General features: G+C 34.6%; 2 protein-coding genes across 6 annotated transcripts; both read right to left on the reverse strand.

Annotated features, from left to right (window-relative positions):
- Positions 1-975: 975 nt before the first annotated feature.
- LOC140959225 (dynamin-like protein ARC5) lies at positions 976-9,755 on the reverse strand. Of its 4 annotated transcripts, XR_012171950.1 has the most exons (19): positions 9,317-9,440; positions 8,953-9,117; positions 8,746-8,868; positions 7,674-7,895; positions 7,114-7,247; positions 6,941-7,033; positions 6,594-6,657; positions 6,128-6,176; positions 5,797-5,879; positions 5,034-5,191; positions 4,879-4,939; positions 4,405-4,467; positions 4,189-4,289; positions 3,491-3,548; positions 2,505-2,846; positions 1,985-2,149; positions 1,801-1,891; positions 1,590-1,657; positions 976-1,073 (listed from the first exon to the last, which is right to left on the reverse strand). XR_012171950.1 is itself a non-coding variant. In XM_073417092.1 (18 exons), the coding sequence occupies exons 2-17, from the start codon at positions 9,094-9,096 to the stop codon at positions 1,805-1,807; spliced, it is 1,947 nt and encodes a 648-aa protein (XP_073273193.1). In that variant the 5' UTR covers positions 9,097-9,117; positions 9,317-9,440; the 3' UTR covers positions 1,530-1,657; positions 1,801-1,804. The 4 variants fall into 4 exon arrangements, 3 of the variants coding, with proteins under 3 accessions (XP_073273193.1, XP_073273194.1, XP_073273191.1); XM_073417092.1 differs by lacking the exon at positions 976-1,073 and having other exon boundaries at positions 1,530-1,657; XM_073417093.1 differs by lacking the exons at positions 976-1,073; positions 1,590-1,657 and having other exon boundaries at positions 1,683-1,891; positions 9,339-9,755.
- Positions 9,756-10,674: 919 nt separating this feature from the next.
- On the reverse strand, positions 10,675-12,801 carry LOC140959958 (uncharacterized). Of its 2 annotated transcripts, none has more exons than XM_073418035.1 (5): positions 12,648-12,801; positions 12,487-12,550; positions 11,735-12,202; positions 11,456-11,515; positions 10,675-11,304 (listed from the first exon to the last, which is right to left on the reverse strand). In XM_073418035.1, exons 2-5 carry the CDS (start codon positions 12,505-12,507, stop codon positions 10,918-10,920), a joined length of 936 nt encoding a protein of 311 aa, XP_073274136.1. In that variant the 5' UTR covers positions 12,508-12,550; positions 12,648-12,801; the 3' UTR covers positions 10,675-10,917. The 2 variants fall into 2 exon arrangements, with proteins under 2 accessions (XP_073274136.1, XP_073274137.1); XM_073418036.1 differs by having other exon boundaries at positions 12,737-12,800.
- Positions 12,802-14,494: the final 1,693 nt, after the last annotated feature.

A 14,494-nucleotide genomic window follows, 5' to 3' on the forward strand; every position in this document is an offset into this window, starting at 1 on the left:
TACATTAATTTTGAATTTTGAAATAAATATGATATAGAACTTTTCTAAGTACAAATATATAAGTATAGACGTTGAATATGTTATCGTAATGAATATTAATCTTGCATCATACATGACACAATACTTTGGTAAGCAGACAACGAGGATAAAAATAATTGTTTCCTTAGCTTTGGCCTTTATTGATAAAATATTACTGTCAAATCATGTTTTTTTCAACTACGAAAAACTCGATATCTTTTGTCATGCATTGAATAATGTCACTTATTTAGTTGGATGGGAAAGTGCAATTATTTTTCTCAAATACAATTTACAGATATTTAAATTTTTACATCCATGTACTATATTTCAATATGATCATCATACCCAAAAAAGAAAAAAAAACATATGATATCCGTCCAAACTCAACCCAACAAAAGCCCTCCACGCACCATGAGAAACAAATATATAATGCATACATATTGCATCTTGTCTTGGTCCCATCCAACTTAGAATTACATTTTATATATACAACATTCCCTAATAAAAATTAACAATATCAGTATACCTAATTCATTCATTTACACCTAATTAGGCAAACAAAATCATCCAATGATAGGAAAACTTCATCCAAGCATGAAAGCTCTATCCCATTATCATCCTGTCGTTGCAGTCACCCTTCTTATACTATGACCCATTTGCTATAATCCTACGAGACAACAAATGCCAAAATTTTTAAAATAAAATTTTAAAATGAGATTCATTAATCCATATCATATATTAACCCTAGACTAGATACACTAAGTCACTAAAATAGTGAGTTCCATACTTACAACATTGTTTTTTATGATAAAACATAAAAAAGTTGTACATTTAATAGATAAGTATCACTCATCGATATTTATATAAGTGTGCATGGTGGGTGTATAGAAAAACTTTGCATGTCACTGGAAAATATAATTAAACATGTACGTGTATATAAAATGAAAACAATATCAATAGACCTAATACATACTGAGTGGCAAAAGAATTACCCCTTTTTGCCTAACCAGTTGGTTTCCCATATTGTTGATGAATAGTTAGTTGATAGGCATGATCTGTTACAATGAAAACAGTGATTTGGATTATATTAACCAAAATAAATCACTAAAATGGATTAAAGTAAGCAATTGAGAAGATCTCAAGCAACTTAGGTGGAGGAAGGATCCATTTTATCAGTGGCACAGAACCGTCGTATCTCCTTCTTTTTTATCAAATACATATATGTAAATTGACTTAGGCCAAACAATTCTTTATAATAAAGGGCATTTTTTTAAATAAAATAATACCTAATCAATAAATGTTTTTTTACTTTTTGTGGGGATCAACAACATATTTGGTTGGATAGTATATTCGAATTGTAGTTGTTTAATATTTTATGGATGCATAAAACAAACTTTGGCTTCAAGTGAGTGAGTCAATGATTTGTGGCATGTTTTTGCCACCACCCATGTAGTGGAGTCGATAGACTGATGCTTAAATCCCAATGAGAGCAAAATCCTCTCCCCAATGTATAATAAAGAAAAGAAACCATATTATGTAAATGAGAACAAAATATAAGTGAAGTTACATACAGAAACAACCAAAGGAAGATCCAGCGAAAAGACCACAAATCAAGATTCCAACATTTCAAACTTCTTGTCTGCAAAGCACGACAATGAAAATCCTTCATTTTCAAACAATTATTATTATAGCAGAATGATTATCAACATTCACAAAAGAATATCACATTTAGAATTGATCTTGCATGACAAAAGAGGAAAAAGACGACCGGCTGGTATAGACCATGCTATGGCCTCGAGGCCCTAGACGACGTGACTTGGTTTGAATTAAGCTGTCGGTGAATTTGTCTGAATTTCTCCTTAAGCCGGTCTATCTGCAGAGCATGTGACAATTTAACAAAACAACAATAAAATAAGAACCAAACAATTAATTAAGACAAATGAGAGAAATTACGATAGTCCATTACCCTTTTAAGCTCGATTTCTGTTTCTCTCTTTCGCTGTCCCAGTGACTGTCGTAGACTGGTGATGTTGAAAACATTATCTAAATCATCTTCAAATGCAGATTCTAAGTCGTCTCGTAGAAGTGCAGGTAACTTGTCAACAACAGGCATTAGAAGAAAACAGTTGAACTGCGAGTAACAAGCCATGGTTAAGTCCTTAAAATTACAGTCCAATTCTGTTCTGGATGGCCAGTTTGCATACACATGTTAAGGAATCGAGTGAATCAAAGTGTGATTAATTGAACTTTTTTTAAGCCATGGCTACGGCAACCAAGTAAAGGAAACGAGAATGCAAAAAACTAATATGTCGCATACTTCACCATGGGTAAGTCAAATGACGCTGCAGCATATAAGTCCAAATGAAGAAAAAGGTATGCAAGGTCACAAAACTCGTTGTTTTAACCAATGTGTATGCAACCTTTTAATTATCTTTTTGCAAAATACTAAATAAACAAAATGTTTTAAAAAGTGGATGTTTATAAACCTTTAGTTCTGCGGATGCAAGGAAATATTCTCTGATCCCATGAAAAATTTGTTGAACTAATGCATAAACAATCCGTTCAGAGGAAGGGGCAAGCCTTCTATTCCAGAGCGTGCTATCCAGAAGGTCAGCCAGCCTTGTCTCGGTTGTAGCAATACTAGTTGCAGAATCATTTCCTGAAGCCAAATGGTTGAGTTTTACATCTGACTTCAACTTATTCTCTAGCTTCTCACTGGCTACGGGTCCAGATGATAATTCAGAAAACGAATTAGCGGAAGGAACACCAGCTGTAGACTGCTCCGATCCACCAAACGAGTCCAAGAACTGACGTAATCCAGCTCGATTCTGCAATGTAATATTGTGTGAACAGATAGCTAAGAATATGAAAGCAAAGAGGAGCAATTTTACAAATCACGTACATGCTTAGCTTGTCTGATGTATCATATAATTAATAACTTTCATATTACCATCAATAGACTCTTAAATCCAGATAAGTCTAAGTAAGCAGGGGCAATGGTCAATCACCATTCCACCATGACTCCCTCTCAGGTAAAAACCAAGGAAAGCGCACGAATTCTCCCAAGTCCTAAAATATCTTTTATGACATATTAACGTCAAACAGTGACTCCTCACTATCCTAAAGCATGTACGACCGTTCTCGCTTCATTTCATTCAAGTGTATAAATTGGGTTTTCAATGAGTGGGGGTGCATATACACCATAAGATATTAACGTCACACTACTCACACCTCAACACAGTGACCTGAACCTCCAAAATAAAGAAGAAAATACATCAAACATATTATTATTCATAAGCCATAACAAACAGACACTTTAAAAAATATATTCAGCGTTCATTCTAAAGACGGGAATTAGGAAACATGTGATTAATTACAGGTATGAGACTCTGCAGCATTTTGAAAAGATAAGTGAGCAAACAAAGAATGGAATGAAAAATTCATTAATAGATTCAAATGGCAACTTCACTACCTTATTGTGGAGTGACCACGAAACATAACGAGTGGTGCTTACTAGGTCCTCCAAACACCTGCAATATTTGCAATGGAACGTTGATATAAGTCCTATAAATGAGTAAATCGAAAACAAATTATATCAATGGAATTCAAATTGTGATAATTATGCAGGAACATTGAAAAGGTAAAATGCCAAGTACTAACAGTCTACTGGTTTCGAGTCGAAGAAGTTGCCAAGGCTATAGGATCAATACTATGAAAACAGTCCATATGCTACACAGATACGTGATAAATCATATAAATTGTAAGACTACATTGAAGCATGAATCATAGATTTAATTGATTATTATAATTTCTTATTTAATTATCTGGTCAAATAAAATAGAAAACATATATAGGTAATTGCCTCCTTTATATACCCGAAAATAACAAATGGGTTTCCAAGCTTGAAAAATACAATATAAACAATTAAAGGAAAAGATTCATTTTCATCAACGTATGTACCCAATTTAAATTAAGTAGAATAGCTTTGATAAATGTTGTTTAAAGTAATGAAAACGACAAAATATTGCTCCATATACACAATTCACAAATACAACACAATAGCAAAGACAGAGCATCTGAATTAACTTAAGGTTGCATGATCACTTGGCAAAGCCACAGTTTTTACAGCCAGGGCACAAGAACCTGAAATGTCAAGGCAGTTATACTTACTTTTCATGGCATGAACGTTCAGTTGATTCAGCAAAGTTGTTGAAGGCAGCAGAAACACGCTTCAGAAAAACTTCATGGTCACTCAAATATTCACCGTCTCTCTGTTGGAAATTACAAGCAGTATAAGTGGTAAGTACAGATATAACACCAGCAGGTTCAAGTTTTAAAAAGGGCGTTAATCCTAAAACCAGAAACATACAAGGCTACAAATCTTACCTGGAGAAGAAAAACTGAGATGGGAAGCATTCTTTTCAGAATGTGTAGCAGTCTAGCACCCAACTGGTGCACAGAAAACAACAAACTTTAATTTAGATGCATCTAGAAAACAATACTCGTTATGGAATATAAAATATACAAGATCTCAGAGATCAAATCAAAGTACGGCCAGACGGTAAAGGGATAGTTACAACTAACAGGTCTCAATAGTTCACCGACCAGAAACCAGATGGATCCATACAAGGTGAAAACTACAAATCCTTTCGGTTCGATGTCAAAAACCACAAATCTTTACAAAAAGGCTCCTCTAGTATGGTTTTCATCCAGTAAGAGCAAGTCACTGCACAAATCTCGGCACTTGATTTTGGAAATATATGTTTATACATGAAAAATCTTCATTTTTTTCCTAGAAACCGACAAAACACGGCAATGTAAAAGTGGAAATACGGTTATTTAAGGCATTGAATTTATCACCTGATGGAGAAAAGGTTCAAAAGTATCACGAGCCTTTGCAACAGCGATGACACAAGCAGTCCTGATGTCCCAAATGTGTAATAAAAAGATTTACTACTATATAGGGAAAGACTGACCAGATTCATGAACTGAACACAGCTATAATTAATTAATACCTGGAATAGTTTGTTCCATCATGGATGTCCTCAACTCCACATGCATTGACAATTTCTTCACGTGTAATAGGAGGACATTTGATTCCCCCAACAACAAAACGAAACTCAGCCATTGCACGATGATATTGAGCACCTCCATAAAGACGCATTCCTGCATTCTGCGTAGGAACATCATAAACAAAACTCCTGTGAGAACACAAAGAACATCACTCGATCCCATGGCAGCATTTGGTAAATAACTTAGGAATCTAATTAATGTTATTGGAAGCAAGAATATATAAAATCCCAACAATAAAAATATCAGGCAGCAAGATGTTTATGTCACTTCTGGCTAAAAGAATAACCAAAAAAGCATAAAATTAGATTCTTAGAAATATGAAAATATTAAACTACTTAAAGATAAAAACTCTTTCAATCCTAACGGAGAGGATACAATATCCAATGAGTAAAACTTTTGTCAAGTGTTAACTAAGTGCTTCGACTTGGAAAAATCAGCACAATCAAATTTCACACACATCAAATGTGAGCATAGTTTCTGAAAAAAACATACACTTAATGGCATGAATAAGTAAGCATGCTCCTTTTCTACAATTTCCATGAAAGCGGATCAAGAGGGAAAAGCGTAACGCAAAATAATTAGTAAAACTGGCGTGAAAAGAAAGTTAACAGTGATAAAATGCATTCCGTGTTTCTTTTCATACACAAAACATGAAGGTGCATGGAGGAAAAAGATACACATTTGCAAAAATATACAGCTACTTACAGGTATTAACTTCTGAGGCAACTGAAGGCCATCAGAGCCGATAAATGATCCTCCATTGACCCTCTCATCTTGTAGAGTTTCACCTGAAAATGAACAAAGTTGAGCTACCAATATATTAGTAAGAAATCAAGTACATAAATATAATCAACGCAATGAACCAAACATGATATAGAGAGGCAAACAGACGTGAACGTAACAATGAAACTGAATGTGGGCACAACAAAATAGGAACTATCCATGATAAGACTGAAACTAGATTATATGGTTGAAACTGTGAATAACACGATGATGTTCTCTTTACCGAACTATTGAGTGGTCACAAAGAGCTTACCAAATTTATCCGGTGGTGCAACAACCGTTCCTTTCAGCAGAAGTGATAACTGAGCAATAAAACTATAATCAGGCATGGCAGCTTGAAAGGCAAAGATGAATTTTTCAAACCAGTTAGTTGGAAAACAAACAATCAACCATCTCGAGATGTGAGTAAATTATGACAATAAATAAAATGTAAATGATCAGCCAAATTATTTATGAATGCTAGCAAAGTTCATGCAAAAAGAGGTGCGGTGTGGTGGCAAAGCCGCAAAAATGACAGTGAATATATTATATATGGCTGCAAATCAAATGATCAACCTGTCAAAGACACTAAACTAAGAGTCAAGGCAATTGTTAATTTGTCAGAAACAAGTAATTCCTGTCTTTTTGCAATCTTAGCTTGTTTATCTTTCAAGTTTTACTAGGGACAGTGTCTTGGAAATTCATAATAGTTAAAAGTTATATGTCAAAATATATTTCACCTTGGTCAAGAAAAGATCGTGGAAAACTCTTCCTTTCTCTTTCAGCTTCACTTCATCCAAAGTGCTGAGGAAAGGCCAACAACAACAGTAACTCAATTCAAAAGGTCAAATGTCACAAGTCACTTTAATTTAATGTGCCAAAAGAGAAATGGAAACTAAACAAGCAAATAGACATCAACAGGACCACTTAAGAGAAAATTTGAAAAGTGAAGAAAAGAGAATATGCCCACTTCTACTGATTTTGCAACCTAGGATGAATATAATCACCAAGAAAGTAACCTTCTGATGATGTTCACCCTTAAAATTTCAATTTTTTTAATATCCTATGTTCTGAAGAAATGTCAAACCTTAGTTCCTGATTTATGTCATTTAGCTTCTTTGTTGTGCTCCGATACTCTTTTTCAAGAAGTGGAATGATCAGTGGTACGCTGTCCATATACCTTGAAATACATGAAGATCACAGAAGCGTAAGTTACAAAATTAATGGCCACTTGTATGGAGCAATATGTACATTGTATACCTTTTCTGCAGCAACTCCTCCAAGAATAACCGAAGGCTGCTAACACCAATTCTGCTTCTTTCGAGTTTTGAAAGTGTCCTACCTAACTTTTCCTCCAAAGCTATGATATCTTCTATCTCCCTCGATAATATAGCCTAACAAAGAATAAGAAGAAGATTAATTTGCAATCCATATTGGCAAGAAAGGAAACAAAACATTAAAACATATAAGGTAGTGCACTCCACAATGCTGAAGGTTGTAGGTGGCTACACCAACGATGTTAGGCTCACATATTCCTAGAACACTTGAAGTTTTTGCAAATTGTAATCGAATCTCACTCACCCTAACTGGTTAAACAAAGTGGCAATTTACAAAGTACAGCAATCTGTCATCAATTATCTTCTGAGAGCAAATCTTGCATAAATAACGATGTTAGCAAAGCAGTAAAATTTAAAACTTACAAAGAAATAAAAAATAGAAAAGAGTAACGCATAAAAACGTATGATATGTCAGCACATGAAAGGCTCTCTCGTAAACTGTCTTATTGGACATGATGTGGCTCAAGAAGAATAGAGTCTAACCTGTTTGAACTCGTCATTTGACCTGTAGACTGATTCATGCCCAGATCCAACTCTCCCAGAAGGAACAGATGTGAAAAAGGGTGAATCCCCTAACATGAAGCCATCAAGCGTACATGCAGGTGGTGAAAGAAAAACTTCCACATCTGAAGCCCGTGCAAACTGAGGGATTTTTGTATCAAGCTTTGTCGACACAACTACAGTCCTTGAAAGTTCAGGATCGGTCTATATAAGAGTGTAAGATGGAACAATCGTTCACAGAACAGATAAATGTCGAAAATTTTGAATAGTAAATGGCATCGCCATCCCCAAATTTTTGCAGAGTCCTTGTTTTGGTTCAAAGTACTTCATTGTCTGAACTGAAGTTTGTAGATCTGATCATCTGGTTGTAGTAGATGTAAGACACTTGTTCTTTTGATTATGAAAGAGCTTCCTAGGTCAATTAAAATTCATGCAACAGAAAAAATTCTATATTTCTCATGACCACCCTGACAAGAATACTTTCATGATCCTTATAATAAATTTTGAGTCTACAAAGGATTCTAAACATATTTATTAGTGAAAAAAAAGTGAGCATACAGGCTGATGGGGCTTGTAAAATAAGGTAACTGCATAATTCATTAAGTCCTTGGTGACCTATAGGCTCTCAGACAGTCTCAAACTCTGTAAGAAGTCGACAGCTAGCAAATGTTTCTCCTCATGATGCGAATAAACCTCAGGTAGATATTTTGGCAATAATTTTTGGTTAATGCAGGCACGTGAATTAATAATGTAGTTAAGCAAAACGACATTACCCGACACTTCTATTACTCTTTCCACACAGATTTTCTATTAGAATCGTAAATTTACGTAAGCAATTTCAACTTATCTAGTGCAGTTCATCAAAGTTGTTACTTATGACCTAAGAAATCAAATCCTGTACACCCTTTTTTACCCACTAATTGCTAAGTAAACCAAGACAGGTTGTAAGATACATTTCTTTTGCACATGGAAACATAGTGAACAAACTAAGAGCATTTCATTGTTTTCTGGGGTTATTAAAGTAAGTTAACCTACACAGCTGACATGAACATACTTGCATCACTACCCTCCGTGTTGTGGCATTACTCCAATCGCTACAATCTTCAAGGCATAATATGATAAATTCCTTGTGCTGCATCTTATGTCGCACCAACGACTCCACAGCACGAGCTTGAATCTGCCATAAAAGGTTCTTAGAATTTAGACGATGAAAATATGTGATCTTGAAGCGAAACTAACTAAGTTGAAATTAGAACCATACCTGCAATACCCGATTTTTCCGAGTTGGGGCTGGAGCAACAAGTCCAGGGGTGTCTATAATGGTAAGGTTCGGACAATACTTGTACTTTATTCTGATTATTATTTCTTTTGAAGAAAATTGGGAAGGTTCTCTCTCCAACCTCATGTTTTCAGCTTCAACGTACGCCTGCAGCAGAACAATCATCGCATCCAATGATATTGCAAATATATGCAAGTATACATTAAAGGCACGTCAGGGAATACAATGTTAAAGTGTTCATTGGGCAGACAATGCCCCTAGATTAGCATTGTTGAAGATTTTGATCATAACTTTCAATATATGTTGAAAGATGGAAGGATGAGATGAATGTAACAATTTATGGCACCTTTAAACCAATTCACACATGCCTGAATTTCTTGGAGGGATTTTTCCTGCGGAACAGAAGGATCCGAATCCGATAGAAGGTGGCAAAGCGGGGTGTCACAATCGGGATTGAACTTCATATGCAAGGTAATGGGACGACGTGTCTTGGTTCCGCCACCAACATGGTTAAACTGAAAGCCCATAAGAGCCTCGACAAGCGCACTCTTCCCGTCAGTCTGGTGGCCCACCAACAGGACAGCCGGCGCCTCGAACGGTGTGGAGAACTCCTGAGCCAGTCCATGGAGCTCATTGTAGGCTTCGTACAGCTGCCACTGTCCTCCATCCATTTGTGCAGAGCTACCAATGTTGATTTCCTCGTCTTTTTCCTCCATTTGCAGTCGTCTATCTCACCACTGAGGGTGGGCGGGAGAAGTGTGTGACTGAGAAGCCTGTTATCGTAAAGTCGTTTCGAGGTTTTTTGAAAATATTTTGGACCTTTATTATTCATTGGGCTTGTGGATAAGTGGCCCATTTCGAGGTTTTTTAAAAAATTTTTTGAAAATTCGTATAATCCGATTGAGTTGTTTGAAAANTCGATTACTTTGTTACATTAGTAACTTTATATATATTTTTGGCCAAAAAAAAAGATATTTATTCCAATTATGTTTGAATCAGTTTCGGTTTCGGTTTTAGACTGAGTTATACTCCTAATTTGGTATCCTATATAACTATTATGAGATAGTAATGAAGATTTTTTTTTAAAAAAAGTAAAAATTAATATACAATCTAAACATGGTTCAGTTCAAATAAAAATTCCATTACCATAAAATTAAATAACAATTCATACCAGATTGGACCCGGCTTAGTTCCAAATTAACTATATTTTGCTGCATTTTCTCATTGGGAATTCATAATGGAATCTTATATTCTTGTTGGAGTTTATTATAGAAAATTACAATTATCATTTGCGAGGTATATATATTCTAGTGGTGTAACCACCACGTTAGCATTGAATCAGCAAAAGTCGATTCGACAAAGGAAAATAATAATTTCGAATTAAATTCAAACATGGAATTGGATTGGTTAATTGAAATAGGCTATTGATTTATTCCTCAATTCAATTCAACCCATCTCCATATACAAGGAGTTGAAGCCTTAATTCTTATTCACTCAAGTCCAATTTCCCAACAATTCTCACTCATACCATATGGCACAACAATCATAATTTACGTGATGTAGCAATCTTAACAGTTGTAAAAAAATCTTTTGAATTTCAAACCTGTCTCATCATCAAATTTTCTTGATTTTATTGTACCAAGTGTTACCTTCGAGTTCATATCCAAGTACTGATCAATAGGTGCCAAAATGTGCTCGAATTCATGGACCAGAAAAAAATCTTCTCATATATCCATCAGGAAACAATAGACATGTAATCAGGTAACTGTACTTGCTATAAATCGTTTATAGTATTTAACTATACCTCTATCTCACAGCCAAATTGTGGCTCAAAAACTGGTAAAATGGTGTCACAAAATCTCAGCAATTTTACCATCTAAATCAGTGGCGAGACTGGTGAATCTTATACTAGTATTTCTTCAGCCAAAAGAGAACCCAATCAAGAAATCAGTCGGTGCAAATATTGAGAAACACAGGCAATCTTTTTGTCGAACCTATACCATATAGAATTTTTTGTATCTGAGCCTCCAAATCTTCCTTCGAGGGATTCTTTTTTCTTTCACTTAATCCAAGTGGTAAAACAACCTCAATTCCATCATCCAGAGGTGACCAATTTGAACATGAAAGGGCAGGATTTGGGACTTTGCTATCATCGATGGATGCATAATTGGGTTTGATTTCGAGAGTAGATGTCGATGAGGCCATTGTGGGTGGTGTCGGCAATGAGAGGGCTGCTGCTGCAGTGGATGAAGCGATGATTTGTTGAACTGAACAGCTTTTCTTTCCATGTGATGATGAGCTTGATCCGCTGGAACTTATGTACTGTTTGAAGATCTATTCGCAAGAAAATTGGGAAAGTATCAAGAAACCACAAAAGAAATCTTGTGGTATAAAGATGTGAAATTCAACGCTTGGCCTAATAATGATGATGTGTTATTCGGCAAGAAAAGTACAGGAAAATGAGAAAAGAATGTATCTTTCATACCTCAAGCTTGTTCTTGCCAGAGAAACGAGGAGGACGCAGGTCCTCCTTGCCGTGTGCAGACTGTTGCATATGAAAGTGAATCAATAAAGCTTTACTCCGTGTATCCAAAATAACACTTTTGCTGATATGGGCTTTTAGGTACTTTTCCTCTCAAATTATAAGCAACGACTTTATCTTACCCATTATACATAGTGAAAGGAAATAAGAACCATTAGATATTATTTTGGAAAGAATAAGAACCATAGATTATAATACTTCTGATAGAGAGAGATTGATGACCTGGCATTTGGAACTCAAGCGGCATATACCAGAATCCTCCCAATTACGACATATATCCGCCTTATTGGAACAGCTATTCTCGGATCCCACACCAAATGGCTGTGACGAAGAAGTAGAATTCAAACTCAATGATGTCAAAGTTGACCTTACTCTCGCTCGGCCGCCTTTATTGGATTTTGGCACCGGAATTCCGTCCATAACTAGAACATCCTCCTCGACCTTCAGAGGCGTAACAAACACCGGCGAGGATGGGACAGTGGCACCGAGCCCCGGAGCGCACAGGTACTTCATCAGTGGAGATGGAGAATCCGAACTGTCAGATGCGTACGGGTCGAGAATGGGACTCAAAGGTGAGTGGTGAAAGCGGCGACCGCCTACGAAATTCGGTACGTTGATCGGCGAGATGACACCGTCTAACGATTTCAGTTTCGGAACTTTGGAATTTCGCTGATTTTCCATGGAAATACTCTGCAATTAATTCATCGTATAATTTAATATCGGAGCAAATTCAGGAAAATCAATGTTTTTCTCTCTGCGCTGAAACCTCAAGATTCTGACTTGCATTTCGGCAACTTTAAATGTAAACCTAATTTCGAAATCTTCATCAACAAAAACCCTATAAGCGTGCGAAATTAGCAAAATCATAACAGAAACATCTAAAATTTCTTCGACGGTTCGACCGAAATACCGAAATAGAAATTTCAAGCATTAGCTGTAGCTGCTACGTATAGATTTAATATTTAGGTCTATACCTGTAGAATTCTAGTACACATCCATATGTTTTATGCACGCCATTATTGGATTCGAAACCTTTTCCTGCGATGAAAGAAAAAAGAACAAAATTTTTTTACTGATTCCGAGCCGCAGAAACAATGAAAATTGCATTAATTCAAATGGAATCCCAAAAACTTACAGCACTGAAATTCAAATTCGTTACAGAAAAAGATCAAATGAATGAGGAATGTGATGAATCAAAGAGCGTGATCTGCATTGATACATTACCGAAGCGAAAGCTTGATCAATTGAGAAATCGGAGAGTAAATCAGAGCAGCGTTCTCTAACTTTTTACGCCACACTAATGGCAAAACACGCTGCGTCCAAAGTATTTATACCCTTCTATTGCAGGTGTCTGTGGGGAGGAGATTGAAGCCNTATTTGAAGTCACGAAGACCCATAAGATAATTTTCAATACAAAAGTTGAATAAAAATCTTTTTAGGTTGTGTTTGGATCGAAAGATTTCAAACATATTCAAATGATTTTTTTAGAAAACTAACATTGTAAACTTTTTATGTTTGTATGATATTTCATGATATTTATGACGAATTTCAAATCAACTTAATAATGATGTCATTTGAAATTCATTATATTTTATATAACCAGTGTATGAATTCATGATTTAATATATTTTTCATTGTTAACAATAAAATATAATCGAAATTCATGAATTTGAAACCCTCGATCGGAACACAACCTTCTTGATTTATCATATTAAGTAGTCCAGATACAATAAAAACATTGGGATGTGGTAGTTAGCTCAATAGTAACAAGGCCCGTTACTATTTGGGCCCGACTAGTTATAATGATGGTACATAATTTTATGAAATTGTAATCAATTGCTTTCTAATTATTAAAGATTTTAAATTTGTATCAATATAAAATCATTGATTGTGCTGAGTACATTTCAAATATGAGGGTCGATCATGTCAGCTACGGTCTTTGTATTTTATAGGTTTTATTTTTACTTTTATTTTTTTCATAGAGATATTCACCGTCGTTTATTAATGTCTATATGGTATCAAATCAATTATTTATATTTGTGTTCATCGAGTGATAAGTAGATATTGTCATGAGTTTGATTCTACCGTAAATACTTTTTCGAGCAAGTATATAACATATGATTTGCCCACTGGATAATAGTTAGCAATCATCATGATCAAATATGTCTATGATAAAACTACAATAGAGTTAATTCACATAAATATATACTTTTTCTATTAGATAATAATTGTAACAAAGAAAAACATATTGAAAATAAGAGCTGAAATTATTGAATGTTGAAAATAAGAGTTGTAAATCTTGAAAATTAGTGTGATAATTTATGTAATTATGTATTTATTTTTGAATTATTTCTAAAGAAATTTTATAGACAAGTCTCTCAATTTGTGAAGAAAAAACACAATTGAGTGAAGAAAATTTTATAAAGTGTGTAGTTTAATATATTTTGTGAGTTTAAAATTTTTATTTTTTATCGTAAATTTTTATTTTTAACAAAAACAAATCATTTTTATTCATTTTTTATTAATAAAAAAACACACAACGACGAATACAAAATAGAAATATAGGCCATTTTACCTTCTTCCCCGTGGACTTGCGGCGTAGTAGACTAATATTTATAAATTCAAGAAAACCAAGGCTGTCAAAATTATTCAGCTCCATCGCGGCAAAGCGAATTTACTAAAAAAAATTTGTTTCTAGATAAATTTTATTTTTAATAATATAAATTTTCAAAAAAAAAAAAAAAAAAAACCCCTATAGGCGCTTAAATTTGTTTCGAATTTTTACTACTTTCTTTGCGACTAAGAGACGGCACTTAACTCAAGAACGATTGGCAAAAAATTTATTCTACGCTATTTTTATTTTGAAACTTATATTTTTTATAACTTGAAATTTATTATTAAACTAAAATTTATTATTAAATTAAAATTTGTAAATTTATGTGTTATTTAATATATTATTTTGGGCCACAACGAGAAACAGTC

The sequence above is a fragment of the Primulina huaijiensis genome, chromosome 15, assembly GCF_012295235.1.
Source record: "Primulina huaijiensis isolate GDHJ02 chromosome 15, ASM1229523v2, whole genome shotgun sequence".
NCBI classification, from domain to species: domain Eukaryota; kingdom Viridiplantae; phylum Streptophyta; class Magnoliopsida; order Lamiales; family Gesneriaceae; genus Primulina; species Primulina huaijiensis.

What these genes read in the sequence shown, in the direction of transcription:
- LOC140959225 (XM_073417093.1), bottom strand. Translation starts at nt 9,686, where the DNA reads ATGGAGGAAAAAGACGAGGAAATCAACATTGGTAGCTCTGCACAAATG. An exon ending in AATCCCTCCAAGAAATTCAG is followed by an intron (nt 9,118 to 9,338) that starts GCATGTGTGAAT and finishes GTTCTGCTGCAG; the next exon opens with GCGTACGTTGAAGCTGAAAA. An exon ending in CGTGGTCACTCCACAATAAG is followed by an intron (nt 2,847 to 3,490) that starts GTAGTGAAGTTG and finishes ATTACATTGCAG; the next exon opens with AATCGAGCTGGATTACGTCA.
- LOC140959958 (XM_073418035.1), bottom strand. Translation starts at nt 12,507, where the DNA reads ATGTGTACTAGAATTCTACAG. An exon ending in TGTGTACTAGAATTCTACAG is followed by an intron (nt 12,203 to 12,486) that starts GTATAGACCTAA and finishes AATTAATTGCAG; the next exon opens with AGTATTTCCATGGAAAATCA. An exon ending in GCTTGAGTTCCAAATGCCAG is followed by an intron (nt 11,516 to 11,734) that starts GTCATCAATCTC and finishes CATATGCAACAG; the next exon opens with TCTGCACACGGCAAGGAGGA.